This window comes from Brienomyrus brachyistius, unplaced genomic scaffold (assembly GCF_023856365.1).
Source record: "Brienomyrus brachyistius isolate T26 unplaced genomic scaffold, BBRACH_0.4 scaffold46, whole genome shotgun sequence".
Taxonomy (NCBI): Eukaryota; Metazoa; Chordata; class Actinopteri; order Osteoglossiformes; family Mormyridae; genus Brienomyrus; species Brienomyrus brachyistius.
This window is the reverse complement of record NW_026042321.1, coordinates 1,963,608-1,977,853: the sequence shown is the minus strand read 5'-3', so window position 1 is coordinate 1,977,853 and position 14,246 is coordinate 1,963,608. Positions and strand designations below refer to the sequence as shown.

At 44.3% G+C, this 14,246-nt stretch overlaps 4 protein-coding genes across 4 annotated transcripts in view; 1 reads left to right on the top strand and 3 right to left on the bottom strand.

Moving 5' to 3' along the window:
• Positions 1-14,246, bottom strand: part of LOC125723191 (uncharacterized protein FAM241A-like) — a 229,966-nt gene that overhangs the window by 91,296 nt on the left and 124,424 nt on the right. The gene's annotated exons all lie outside the window — the stretch shown is intronic.
• LOC125723188 (lactose-binding lectin l-2-like) overlaps positions 1-14,246 on the top strand; it is a 128,945-nt gene that overhangs the window by 16,443 nt on the left and 98,256 nt on the right. The gene's annotated exons all lie outside the window — the stretch shown is intronic.
• The window catches only part of LOC125723186 (lactose-binding lectin l-2-like), a 114,649-nt gene that overhangs the window by 54,520 nt on the left and 45,883 nt on the right, over positions 1-14,246 (bottom strand). The window lies entirely within an intron of this gene.
• LOC125723192 (uncharacterized protein FAM241A-like) lies at positions 9,922-14,032 on the bottom strand. Its single transcript, XM_048999617.1, has 2 exons — positions 13,791-14,032; positions 9,922-11,845 (listed from the first exon to the last, which is right to left on the bottom strand). The coding sequence occupies exons 1-2, from the start codon at positions 13,908-13,910 to the stop codon at positions 11,597-11,599; spliced, it is 369 nt and encodes a 122-aa protein (XP_048855574.1). The 5' UTR covers positions 13,911-14,032; the 3' UTR covers positions 9,922-11,596.

Sequence of the window (14,246 nt, the reverse complement as noted above, 5' to 3'; positions counted from 1 at the left end):
TAACATATCTAAATGTTAAGTGTAAAACTTAAATGTCAAATATAAATGTTAAATGTAGACTCTAAATGTTGAGAACGTATGCAAATTAGCCACGCCCATCTGCGTAGAAATGGGCGGTACCGACAAGAGCGCGCTAAGTGGTTGCAGGTTAGGGCCAGTGTTGCCAACTCAGCGACTTTGTCGCTAGATTTAGCGACTTTTCAGACCCCCTTGACGACTTTTTTTTTCAAAAAAGCGCCTAGCGACAAATCTAGCGACTTTTGGACAAACCTTAGCAACTTTACAAATGTCGCCAGTACTGTTCTGTAAGCGTGAGGTCTTGCTTTCCCGGTACAGCTACTCATCTCCCTGTGTCTGCTCTGATCAGTGAGCGCTAGCTCCGGCTGAAAGGAGCAGCATATTCCCGTGACCGCATGGCAGCTGACATAGATGTGAATGAGCTGCGCATGTGCAAACGGTGTTGCCATGGACCAATCACTTACCTGCTTCTCCTTTGCTTGAAATAAAACTATTTAATTTGACCGTTTTTTCTTATTTTTTCTTATTTATTTATTTATTCTTCTTATTTCATTGCAGAGGATGTAACTGCTGGTTAATAAGTTCTGTTGTGTTGTCTAACAGAAAATATGTAACGTAATTGATTTATATTGATTTTTAACAGTTCTATATTGGATACGTGAGGAAAGATTAGGGAAAACACGCAGAATGCAAACACAACGTAATTACGTCATCAATATGCAAATGTGCGCATTACGTCACCTAGCGACATTTGGCGACTTTTCGAGCAGACTTTAGCTACTTTCCATTGAAAATAGTTGGCAACACTGGTTAGGGCTGATGCAGGACAACATGGCGAGTTCTGCTCACTTGGAGACCATAGAACGCGCAGTTTTGGCAGGTGTTCGCGCTGCCTTACATGGTATTGCTACACGGCCGGGAGCAACATCATGTACACCTTCCACTGTGACATCGGGAAGTTATGAATGTATTTTGGGGCAGGAGGGGAATCAGCAGTATCGTATAAATTGGCCTTAAATATTTCCCACCATACTTTCGTTGGTGGCAGCAGTTCGTAAGATGCTGCTGCTGCTGAACGTTTTGTTCGGAAATGGCAAAAAATCGTTTCAAAACGGCAGTTCCAATCGCAGAAACTGCGAAACCGGCAGTGCCCTAATGCACATGCAGCATTAATGCCCCCTACATCACTGAGATCAGTAAGTTCTGACTTTAGTCACAGCTAACAGATATAGCTAGCAACATCAGTCTACAGAGTATTTTTGTAAAAATGGAATGAATACATATAGGTGTCATGCCCGGCTCGTCCGCTCCTCGTGTGTGCCACGCCCCCTGATTACTGATTCCCTGATCGTCTCCAGCTTTGTCCGATTCCTTTGATTAGTCTTGGTGTATTTAAGTCCTGGTCTGACCTATTTCCCCTGTCCGTCATTGTGGTTATGGTGTGGTTAAGTGTCTCCTGCTCCCTAGCCCTCAATAAACCCGTCGTTTGCCCCGATTTCCGCTTGCCTTGCTTGTTCCTGACCCGCCTACCCGCACGATCGCACTGCTGCCCGCTATGGTCGTGACAATAGGTATACATATAGTTTTTTTGTTTATTTGTGAGTATGGTAGCTTCCTTTTGGCTAGACAATATAATTTTTCATTTGCACATGAAGACTGTTGTATTAATGTTTGCCCTTCATTCTATTATTATTATTACTGCATACTTCAGTATCTGTCAGATGAAAATCACTAAACACATCTCGTGAAAGATTGCACGTTTTCGTGTCGGTATTGACCAATATGCGAAAGAGCGACGCTCGTAAACATTTATATTTAACATTTATATTTACATTTAACATTTACATTTAATATATTTAGCCATTTAAATTTACATAGGATAAACAATTTTGAACATAACCTACACAGAAAAAAAACTTGATGATACACAACACCTCCTACTTCTAGCTAAATGTCAGAAAATTGCACTAAATGTTGAAAAAGTGGCAAGTACAAAAATGTTTAGTACCTTTACAAATGGCGGCCCATAGAGTAGTTATAAGTAATGCAAGTGTAACAGTATGCTTAAAACAAAAAAAAAACTCTGCTAGTTCAAGTGTACAGAATTTATAGGGCCAAGCGCTCAATTTCGTGCTGAAAATAACATTTTGTGCCATAAAAAATGCATTATTTATTGACAAAATCAAGGAATGCCTTGCTGTATTTTGTCCACAAAAAGAAAAACTCCACTTTTCACACATTTTGTCCATAAAAGCAAGACTTCACTTTCTTTCGTGCACAGAAATCAAAAAGAATGTTTAATTTTGTGCATTTAACTTTGATATCAGCACCTTGCATTTCGTGAACTAAGGGTGAATCTACTTTCAGTAATAAGTAATTTCATTCACAAAATGCATTTTATCAACTAAATGGTATGACCTGCTCGTACGATCCTCGTGTGCGGCACGCCCCCTCATTAACCACATGTGCTACCCCGATTGTAACCAGTTGTTTTGTTTTCTGTCAGTTTGAGTAGTCCTGTGTATTTAGTCCATGTTCTAGTCTGTTTCCCCAGTCCGGTCATTGAAGTCTCTTGCTGTTTGTACCTGTTTTCATCAATAAACCCTCATTCCCGACTCTCTGTTTCCCAGATCCTTGATTCCTCGCTCCCTGCCTGATCGTCCAGCACGTGGCGCCACAAATGAATTTTTGTCTACAAAAGGCATTTCGTGAATGAAAGAAAGACATTTTAGTGAACAAATGCATTTTGTCAACTAAATAATAAAATTTTGTGTGTCTGATCTGAATTCTGGTCATTGGAAGTTACTACTCCCAGTACCGCACCTACAGTACTACGTGCCTTTCATGACTCACTAAAAGACGTCTGACTTTCATTCATTCAAACTTACCGGTTAAGAAAACATGCCACTATCGATCTAAATATTCATTCATAAACTAACAAAATATGTTGTTTATGCTATCAAGTTAAACGTCAACTGATTTTTTTATTGATAAAAACACACCTTTAAAAAATGAAGTAATAGCAAATAAAACATGTAGCTATGGAGCTAAATAGACAATCTAATGAAACATGCTGGTTGTAGTATCAAGTTAAATGTAAATGATTTCTTAATAATAATAAAAACACACTTTTGCAAAACATCTGTAATAGCATTTTATTGATGTTAACTCATGCTGCCGTGGCAACGGTGAACCTGAAACTTATAGAGTGCTTTGAAATTACATCATCATAATTGTGTCTTGGGCCTAGCAGCTGAGCAGTACTTCACAGGAAGAAAGAATTCAGATGGTGGAAGAGTTTTGGCATGACACACCCCCTACAGGACCAACGTTTTTTTGAAGGATTTTCCAGTCCAATGTGTTGATATTCAAAATCTCTGGCAGGCCGGATCAGACCTTTAATCTGACCAGTTCCAGCCCATGGGAAGAGTGTTTGATGCCCCAGATCTAGAATGTTTAGGAAGAAAGTAGGATTATGCTTGTTTTAATGAGTAAAATAGTAAAATCTAGTATAATTATCAAAATTATGGAGTTGATCTATGTATTTGAGCTTGGAGCACAGCAACTGTGGTCAATGTAGTGAGCTATTAACATGGTTAAGCGTGTATTCCTGTTATGCTGCAGATGTTAGTGTATCATATTTTTCTTTAGTAAATAAGCGGTGGAGAATGTTGCTACATGACTATAGGTTAGCTTAAGATAGATTTGTTTAGATTAGGTTAAATCAGGTTAGTTAGACCCCTGCTGAAAAGTCTACCTTGATGCGTTGCCAGGCTTACAAATCTTTTGGCCAAATTGTTTTAATAAACCGAGGGGGGGGGGGGGGCATACATTTCTGATGGTGGCCCTGAGCACATCCCAGGAGAGACTAGAGGAAGTGCAAACAATTAGATGAGTGTAAGGTTATGGCGGCACAGGTAGGAGGGGGAGGTACAGAGTCAGATTTGTGCCAATATTATAAAGCAAAACTTCTCCATCCATCCATCCATCCATCCATTTTCCAAACCGCTTATCCTATTGGGTCGCGGGGGGTCCGGAGCCTATCCCGGAATCAATGGGCACAAGGCAGGGAACAACCCAGGATGGGGGGCCAGCCCATCGCAGGGCACACTCACACACCATTCACTCACACATGCACACCTATGGGCAATTCAGCAACTCCAATTAGCCTCAGCATGTTTTTGGACTGTGGGGGGAAACCGGAGTACCCGGAAGAAACCCCACGACGACACGGGGAGAACATGCAAACTCCGCACACATGTGACCCAGGCGGAGACTCGAACCCGGGTCCCAGAGGTGTGAGGCGACAGTGCTAACCACTGCACCACCATGCCGCCCCACGCAAAACTTCTCACTGAAGCAAAAGAAATGTCATCTCAAAAGCACAATGTATAACTTTCAAACAAATTAACTTGGTCTTTTGATAATGTGCTCCTTTGTTTATATTGTCAACTTCTTCGCTTGTGCTCTGCCTGACTTTTTCTTTACAGTTCTGACACAAACTTCTCGCATGGGCGGGCTTTTCTAGGGATGATTGGCTAATAAGTTTTTGACTGACAGTTCAGTGCCCACTAACTAATTTTTACTGGATCCGGCAACAAGATTAACAAAGTGTATGTGTTGATATTGTTTGTGCTACATTTTATACATTTTATTGTGCTAAATTTAAAGTAAAGTTAGGCTTTGCTATGTAATTTAGCCTTTACCTAATTCTTTGACTTACAAGTATAGGAGAATCGACCTACTAAGTGAATAAACATCATTATAAATGTGATGTTTTCCCTTCTTTAATTTCAATATTAGGCATATGTGTTAATGGTATGCTTTTTCGTTTTATGCTATTTCTAGGGGTGATGTGTTGCTCTGCAGGTTTGCACTCTATAGCCGACTATCTGATCCTACTTTGTCAATTGCGTGTTGCTTTTGATAAAAGAATTTGCTAAAGAATGTAAATTTATTTCACAGAAATTCAGTACCTTGCACTAGGACTGTCCCGTATATATATAACACCGTATCCATCCATCCATCCATCATCTCCCGCTTAATCCGGAGTCGGGTCGCGGGGGCAGCAGCCTCAGCAGGGAGACCCAAACTTCCCTCTCCCCGGCCACTTCGTCCAGCTCCTCTGGGGGGACCCCGAGGCGTTCCCAGGCCAGCCGAGAGACATAGTCTCTCCAGCGTGTCCTGGGTCTTCCCCGGGGTCTCCTCCCAGTGGAACATGCCCGGAATACCTCCCCAGGGAGGCGTCCCGGAGGCATCCTGATCAGATGCCCGAGCCACCTCATCTGGCTCCTCTCGATGTGGAGGAGCAGCGGCTCTACTCTGAGTCCCTCCCGAATGACTGAGCTCCTCACCCTATCTCTAAGGGAGAGCCCAGCCACCCTGCGGAGGAAACTCATTTCGGCCGCTTGTACCCGCGATCTCGTTCTTTCGGTCACTACCCAAAGCTCATGACCATAGGTGAGGGTAGGAACGTAGATCGACTGGTAAATCGAGAGCTTCGCCTTTTGGCTCAGCTCTCTCTTCACCATGACAGACCGATGCAGCGCCCGCATGACTGCTGACGCCGCACCGATCCGCCTGTCGATCTCCCGCTCCATCGTTCCCCCACTCGTGAACAAGATCCCGAGATACTTAAACTCCTCCACTTGGGGGAGGACCCCATCCCCAACCCGGAGAGAGCACTCTACCCTTTTCCGGCTGAGAACCATGGTCTCGGATTTGGAGGTGCTGATTCTCATCCCAGCCGCTTCGCACTCGGCTGCGAACTGCTCCAGTGAGAGCTGAAGGTCACGGCTCGATGAGGCCAATAGAACCACATCATCCGCAAAAAGCAGAGACCTAATCCTGAGGTCACCGAACTGGACGCCCTCAACGCCCTGGCTGCGCCTAGAAATTCTGTCCATAAAAACTATGAACAGAATCGGTGACAAAGGGCAGCCCTGACGGAGTCCAACCCTCACCGGAAACGAGTCCGACTTATTGCCGCCCATGCGAACCAAACTCTGGCACCGGTCATACAGGGACCGAACCGCCCTTAAAAGGGAGCCCGGTACCCCATACTCCCGGAGCACTCCCCACAGGACCCCACGAGGGACACGGTCGAATGCCTTTTCCAAGTCCACAAAACACATGTAGACTGGTCGGGCAAACTCCCATGAACCCTCCAGAACCCTGCTGAGAGTATAGAGCTGGTCCACTGTTCCACGGCCAGGGCGAAAACCACACTGCTCCTCCTGAATCCGAGGTTCGACAGTCCGGCTGACCCTCCTTTCCAGGACCCCCGAATAGACCTTACCAGGGAGGCTGAGGAGTGTGATCCCCCTGTAGTTGGAGCACACCCTCCGGTCCCCCTTCTTAAAGAGGGGGACCACCACCCCGGTCTGCCAATCCAGAGGCACTGCCCCCGATGTCCACGCGATGCTGCAGATGCGTGTCAGCCAGGACAGCCCCGCAGCATCCAGAGCCTTGAGGAACTCTGGGCGAATCTCGTCCACCCCCGGGGCCCGGCCACCGAGGAGCTTTTTGACCACCTCAGCGACCTCCACCCCCGAGATAGGCGAGTCCACCCCCAAGTCCCCACACTCTGCTTCCATGTTGGAAGGCGTGTCGGTGGGATTGAGGAGGTCTTCGAAGTACTCCCTCCACCGACCCAAAACGTCCCGAGCTGAGGTCAGCAGCGCACCATCCCCACCATAAATAGTGTTGATGCTGCACCGCTTTCCCGCCCGGAGCCGCCGGATGGTGGACCAGAATTTCCTCGAAGCCGTCCGGAAGTCGTTCTCCATGGCCTCACCAAACTCCTCCCACACCCGAGTTTTTGCCTCAGCGACCGCCAAAGCCGCATTCCGCTTGGCCTGCCGGTAGCCGTCAGCTGCGTCTGGAGTCCCACAGGCCAGAAAGGCCCGATAAGACTCCTTCTTCAGCTTGACGGCATCCCTTACCACCGGTGCCCACCAGTGGGTTCGGGGATTACCGCCGCGACAGGCACCGACCACCTTACGGCCGCAGCTCCGGTCAGCCACCTCCACAATGAAGGCACGGAACATGGCCCATTCGGACTCAATGTCCCCCGCCTCCCCCAGGATATGGGAAAAGTTCTGCTGGAGGTAGGAGTTGAAACTCTCCCTGACCGGGGATTCCGCCAGACGTTCCCAGAAGACCCTCACTATACGCTTGGGCCTGCCAGGCCTGGCCGGCTTCCTCCCCCACCAGCGGAGCCAACCCACCACCAGGTAGTGATCGGTTGACAGCTCCGCCCCTCTCTTCACCCGAGTGTCCAAAACATGCGGCCGCAAGTCCGATGACACGACTACAAAGTCGATCATCGAACTGCGGCCTTGGGTGTCCTGGTGCCAAGTGCACATATGGACACCCTTATGCTTGAACATGGTGTTCATTATGGACAGTCCGTGACGAGCACAGAAGTCCAATAACAAAACACCGCTCGGGTTCAGATCGGGGGGGCCGTTCCTCCCAATCACGCCCCTCCAGGTCTCACTGTCGCTGCCCACGTGAGCATTGAAGTCCCCCAGTAGAACAAGGGAGTCCCCAGGAGGAGCGCTCTCCAACACCCCCTCCAAGGACTCCAAAAAGGGTGGGTATTCCGAACTGCTGTTTGGCGCATAAGCGCAAACAACAGTCAGGACCCGTCTCCCCACCCGAAGGCGGAGGGAGGCTACCCTCTCGTCCACTGCGGTAAACCCCAATGTACAGGCGCCCAGCCTGGGGGCAATAAGTATGCCCACGCCCGCTCAGCGCCTCTCCCCGCGGGCAACTCCAGAGTGGAAAAGGGTCCAACCCCCCTCAAGGAGACTGGTTCCAGAGCCCAAGCCGTGCGTCGAGGTGAGTCCGACTATATCTAGCCGGAACTTCACAACCTCGCGCACCAGCTCAGGCTCTTTCCCCATCAGAGAGGTGACATTCCATGTCCCTAGAGCTAGCTTCTGCAGCCGAGGATCGGACCGCCAAGGTCCCCGCCTTTGGCCGCCGCCCAGATCACCTCGCACCCGACCCCTATGGCCCCTCCCATGGGTGGTGAGCCCATTGGAGGGGGGACCCACGTGCCTTGTTCGGGCTGTGCCCGACCAGGCCCCATGGGTGTAGGCCTGGCCGCCAGGCGCTCGCCATCGAGCCCCACCCCCAGGCCTGGCTCCAGGGGGGGGCCCCGGTGACCCGCGTCCGGGCAAGGGAAAACGTGGTTCCAAAATTTTTCTCATCATAAGGGGTTTTTGAGCCGTACTTCGTCTGGTTCCTCACCCAGGACCTGTTTGCCTTGGGTGACCCTACCAGGGGCGTAAAGCCCCAGACAACATAGCTCCTGGGATCATTGTAACACGCAAACCCCTCCACCACGATAAGGTGTCGGCTCCAGGAGGGGATAACACCGTATATAATTTTTATATTATATAAAATAAATTATATAAATTAAATATATTTAATTTTATAACACCGTATATAATTTTTATTTATCATCTATTTTCCTAATGGTTTGATTAATCTATCAAATTAATTTTCCTCTAGAAAAATCAAATTGACGGTCTCATTTAAGTTTAATTTTATTTTGAAAACAACATACTGTATGTCACTGTAGCACTTTAGATAACGGATACTGGATTTTCAGCACTTTACAGATGTTTACTTATGTCCAGAATTTTATAAGCCTAAAATATTAATGAGAGATAAATTGTGATGCTCAAAAGCCTGTAATTTGTATAAATTCGACATATCCTTATAAGTGTACAGTTGACTTGACGAATTGAGGGCGAGATCTGAAGAGGCCTATTCTATGCCAATGTGAAATGACTCTATTTGTGTAACTATATTGAAACGGTTCTTAAAATTCTTAATTAGCTAAACTTCAGTTATATGTGAGGCATTTAAAACTGCTGGGCCCAGCCTCAAGTTTAACTATGCTGTAGCTGAAGCCATTCACATTGAATGAATAAACATTACATTTATATAGCGCTTTTAAATTAAAAGCATGAAAGAGGACAATATTATGGTTCCACTCCACCTTGGTATGAAGCTCTTACCTGATTGCACTGGTTTATTCTTATGCATCGTTGACTAAATAATTCAAATATATTTATGTGCATTTCTGTCAATAATTCATTCAGCATATTTTTTACTGAGAAATAAATTTCATTATCACTTTCAGGTGTTGTAATTGTATTGTATCATTTTATCTTCAAGAGTGACAGAAAGACATCTTACAGCAGCAAGGTTTTGAATACTTTTTCTTTAACTGGTAACATCTCATATCTGCATAAGATGCTGATCATTCATTCTTCTTTCAAACCACTTATCCAGTAGAAGGCTGGGGAGAACTTGGAGCTGATCCTCGGAAACCCTGAGGTACGGGAACAGCCTGGACTAGGACTGGGCGTTATCTCGGTAAAATATCGTACCATAAGTATGAACATTAATATAGTCGTCAGTTCAAATATCGTATCGTGATATAGCCTAAATACTTGTTTTCTTGCATAACTGACAGTCATAGAATTTGTGTAAAAATAGTGCATTATCAAGATATGAGTCTGTTGCTGTAATTGACCTGTCATATGCTCTATAACTATTAGTAAAACAATCTGGTCCTCAAAATCAGAAAAACTAAAAACCACCTGTCATATTTTACTGTCTTCTAGGTATGAATTTTAGAATATTGTGGTAAATGCTGATATTATAAAAATCTCTGAAAAAAACTGGTATCATTTTTAGGGCATGTTTCCCAGCCCTAGTCAAACACATTCCCTGGTAAAATCTGGATCCCTAGTAGGTAGTCAGACAAAAAAAGTGCATAACGAAATGTGCTGTTGGTGTTTTCTAGTGTTACGAACCCACAACAAAAAGGATATATTATTATAAGATTTATTTATTAAAATTAGATTTCAGTTTGCAGTCCATTCAATTTATCACCATTTTTCATGTTCCGAATCTGCTTAAGAACAATTCTAAGAGAATCTTTAGCCAAAATGGAACATTAAAGTAAAAAAAATTATAACTCGAATTAAAAAGAGCTAACTATCCACCGAGCCTGAGTCTGGACTGCATGCAAATCCATTTCCAGGCACGCGCACACACACACACGCGCACACACACACACACACACACACACACTAAGAGGACTAAACATTCAACAATCTTCTAGTCACTTTTCCAGTACAGGGTCCTGAGTAAGAAACTTAAATTCCACAATCTTTTTGAGGCACCATGCGCATTTACAGACACAGAAGGCTGCAAAAGTGAGATATGATGTTAAAAAGGCAAACGTGAGTTTGAACATCTCCAAAGAGGAGATGAGTAGATGTCGTAAAACTTATAGCCAAAAGGTACAACTCAGATGAGTCAAAACGTCCTTGCATTCATAACCATGGGCTGTGACACTTCTGAAATAAAATCACAGTGATGTAAAACAAATCCGTACAAGCAAGCACACTGGCCCATTAGCTCACCTAGATCTGGGACATATATTCATCCATTGGGGCAGCAGATGTGCAAACGGCCGTTTTCAGTAAAGCCTTCCCTTCAGCTATGAAACCATTAAATAGGTTTCACTTTCATGCCAGTGTTGCACCAAAGCTCTCAAGAAGAATCACAAAGAGCCCACAACAAGTCAAAGAGATTAAAGTCATTAAAGAGATTTTTAAAAGAGAAATTAAAGTGTGATGCATACAGTATAGTAAACAAAGCCTGGTAAGGATTACCGTAGTAAAGTGCCCAGGTTAACCCGAGTCTAAACTTGCAGACATGTAAACTGTATCTGGGTTGAAGATCTGTTGCATGCTGAAAAACAATGAAGTCATAGTTCTTAGCAGACTGTGTAAGAGTTATTCAATCAGGTCTCTAATACTGACAAGAAGTGCTGAAGTGTCTAAGGTTTCATTTCCCATTTATTTGACTTTGGTTATTCCGCGTTATGATGTGTATGTCTTTCAGGCCCAGTGTTTGGCTAATGACTACCCTGTTTGCATTTCGATTTGGACTTGGTTGCCCTGTGTATTCTTTGTAAATAATCTGTATATATTTCTGTGTAAGGCTTGTAGGGAGTAGCTGCCCCTTATTTTTTGCATGTCAATCGTTTGTCTCCGTTTTGTGGTTAATAAGGGTAGCTATTGTCTTTTGTTTTCTTTTCTTTTTGTTCATGGAAGCCTTAGCTGGTGCTCACGTAGGTATTTCACTAGTTTTGCTTATTATTTTGGCCTTTGCTGCTCCTGAAGGTCACCCTGGTGTTTCACATTTATCTCACTATATCAAAATATACTTCAAATATATCCGATCTTAACTATAACTAGTCTGTGAGTCATTTCTCTTTTCTCCCTCCCCATTCCCCGTTGTCCTCCCTGTTTACTCCTTGACCCTAGACCGGGATGTAACAATAAGTTAAAAAAATACATTTTTAAAAGCTCTGAATGACTACAAAAAGAAAAATATTACTGCTACCAAACGCCGTGCATAAGTATGTCGTATAAAACTCCATGCAAGGCACTTTTGATGTGTCCACTGGTCTGCTGAAGGCCAGGTAGTGTGAAGAACCTGCGGTTGATGGAAGGAGCACAGCCCACCAACCAACGAGGCATCACTTCTGGATGTAGATGATGACGATGCACAGAGCTCCAACCAGGCCCAGAGCCTGGATGCCGAGGAACCACAGCATCACCCAGAAGAGGACCACCACCACGGGCTCCACAATCTTGTCCCCGAAGTACAGCTGGCAGAAGCCCACCCCCCGCAGGCACTTGTTCACCAGTCCGAACAGCGACCCGAGCCACTCGCAGTCATCCAGCGGTGTGAGCTGACGCGTCTCCCGGCTCCATCTCACGTCTGCCTGGGTCGGAACATTTTGTTTTGTTTCACGCTGCATTCATAAGGGCTCATTTTGTACACTGGAGCCTGTGCATAGAGTGTACTGCCAATCCCTGAGGGTATAGACACGCATACATGCACGCACAGGCACACACGCTCACATGCACGCACACACGCTCACATGCACGCACAGGCACACACGCTCACATGCACGCACAGGCTCACACGCACAGGCTCACACGCACAGGCTCACACAAAGAAAAACACAGAAACTTCAATAAAATTCCTTACTTTCATTACTCCAATATTTGTAATTTTTGCATGTGTTTCTTTCACCTGCCATTATTTTAGGAGGTTTCTTCTGTATTAAGATGGAAAATCTCAGCATTCTCAGATCAATTTAGTGTACAATACGTAGGTACATATACTGCAGAATAACATTTGTGAAAATACAAGTGTTACACAAGGCTTTCTTTAGGCACTTGATGCTCTCTGACCCCCAATTTGCTTTAAAGTGTCTACCAAACCAATTTAAACACACTACAGTGTATTTTGGCAAAAGAGTTCAAATGCTGACTTTGATCCTGGAAATCTGGCTTTAATCCTTAACACTGCAGGAAAGTGACACAGTCACAATGTAACTGTTAAATAACCAGACTCTTAAACTGAATGGTAAAGTCCCAAGTAAGGTCCTGCTCACGTACCTAGTGGGGAAGTACTGAACCTAGATTACCAGGGAAAGTTTTGCTGCTCAAAACAGTCTTTTCTGTATCATCAGAAATAAAATCACTTGCTTCTTTCGAGATTACTGAATTCGGACCCGTCTCTCCTAATCCCCCGACCCCCAAGAGAAATAAGGAACAAAAGAATTTATCAATCTAAAAGAAATTATCCTGTCCTTTACAACAGCAAAATAACAATAAAAGCAGGAGTTTTTTTTAACACAGAGTTGAGACTTGAATTTGATTACTAAGATACATACTTCATATTGTGCAGGATCATTAAAAAGCTAATCAGTCAAGTTTTCTTTTAGATCTTACACTATTTTCTCAAGAGCTGATTATTGGAGACAAATAAAAATCAGTGCAGTGAAGAGAAAAAGTATTTTAAGATCTTAAAAAGGGATCAGGCCGAGACGCCAGGAAGGTTATTTTTCAGGAGCAGAATTTAAGTACAAGAAAATTGTCAATATCTCATATTTACATTGAACTGAGCTCAGTTATGTCTAGGAGAAATAGGCTGGATAAAGGCAAGACCTTATTTTGAATTATTCCTTTCCTTTGGGTTGAACAGTGGGAAGAAACGCTTATTAAATATGTTGTATAAATGGATACATTTATAAATAGCGATCACTTGAGAAGCAACCTCTACGGTACTAATTTGCTAATTGAAACACTGGTGAATACACAGTATATAAATGCAACAGCAGGGCACAGCCTGTGTTTCTCTATTCAAATAAACACATTGAAGAACAGCGGTTTATTTGTGATTCTGCTTTAAGTCACACTTGCAAAGAAAGTTATCTATATGTATAATTCCAGTGGTCTTTCGAAATTAATTATAAATATACATGACACCGTTTTAGTTCATTGATGTGTAATTAATTGATTACATCGAAGGTAAGTATCCGACAAGAAATAGGCCGATCTATAGAGAAATATTGAAAACGCGAAAAATCTGAGTTGCAAGAATTAATCAGAGGGGGGGGGCAGAGCAGTTGGCTACCTCGATCACTGGTGGCTCCCCAGCTCAGTACACCGTCTTTAAAAATGCCCCTTTAGCTCGTTTATAAAGCGCCTGGCGCTCACATATGCGATCCCAGATGTTCCAGCACGCCTCCGTAATTCAGCCAAGCACCACGTACTGCGTGCGCCTAGTGAAACACTCTGGTTCATGATCTTAAAATGATATCATAATGTACCAAATCAATGCTTATACTAGCAGATCAGCACGTTCAGACAGCATACCTGCTCAGATTGATCCGGAGAGTTTGTCACTGCGTAATGCGACGACTGCACGTTCAGTCCGCTCCCCCGTTTAAGATGCGACGCTCGCCGCTCTTTCACTGCTAGGCTGACAGCTGACATGCTTTTCAGATCGCCGTCTTATGCATGTTTTTCATTCAAGGTTAAAGTGCTGGTTTTTATCAGTTGCGTAGACAGCATGACTTCCTGCCTCGCACACGCGCAACGTGATTATTTCTGTTGCAATGCCTGCCTGAGCGTCATAGGGGGCGGAACGGAAATTCAGATTGTCACAGCAGAAGCATAAAAGCTGAACAGCCTACTTCGTCGGATGGTATTGCGTGGAAAAATGCAGCATAATATTTTTATAATAAAAATGACAAAATAATATAATAAATAATAGAATATATATATTTTCTTAAAGTGAAAGATTATAAAATAACTTGATGGTTGTAAAAC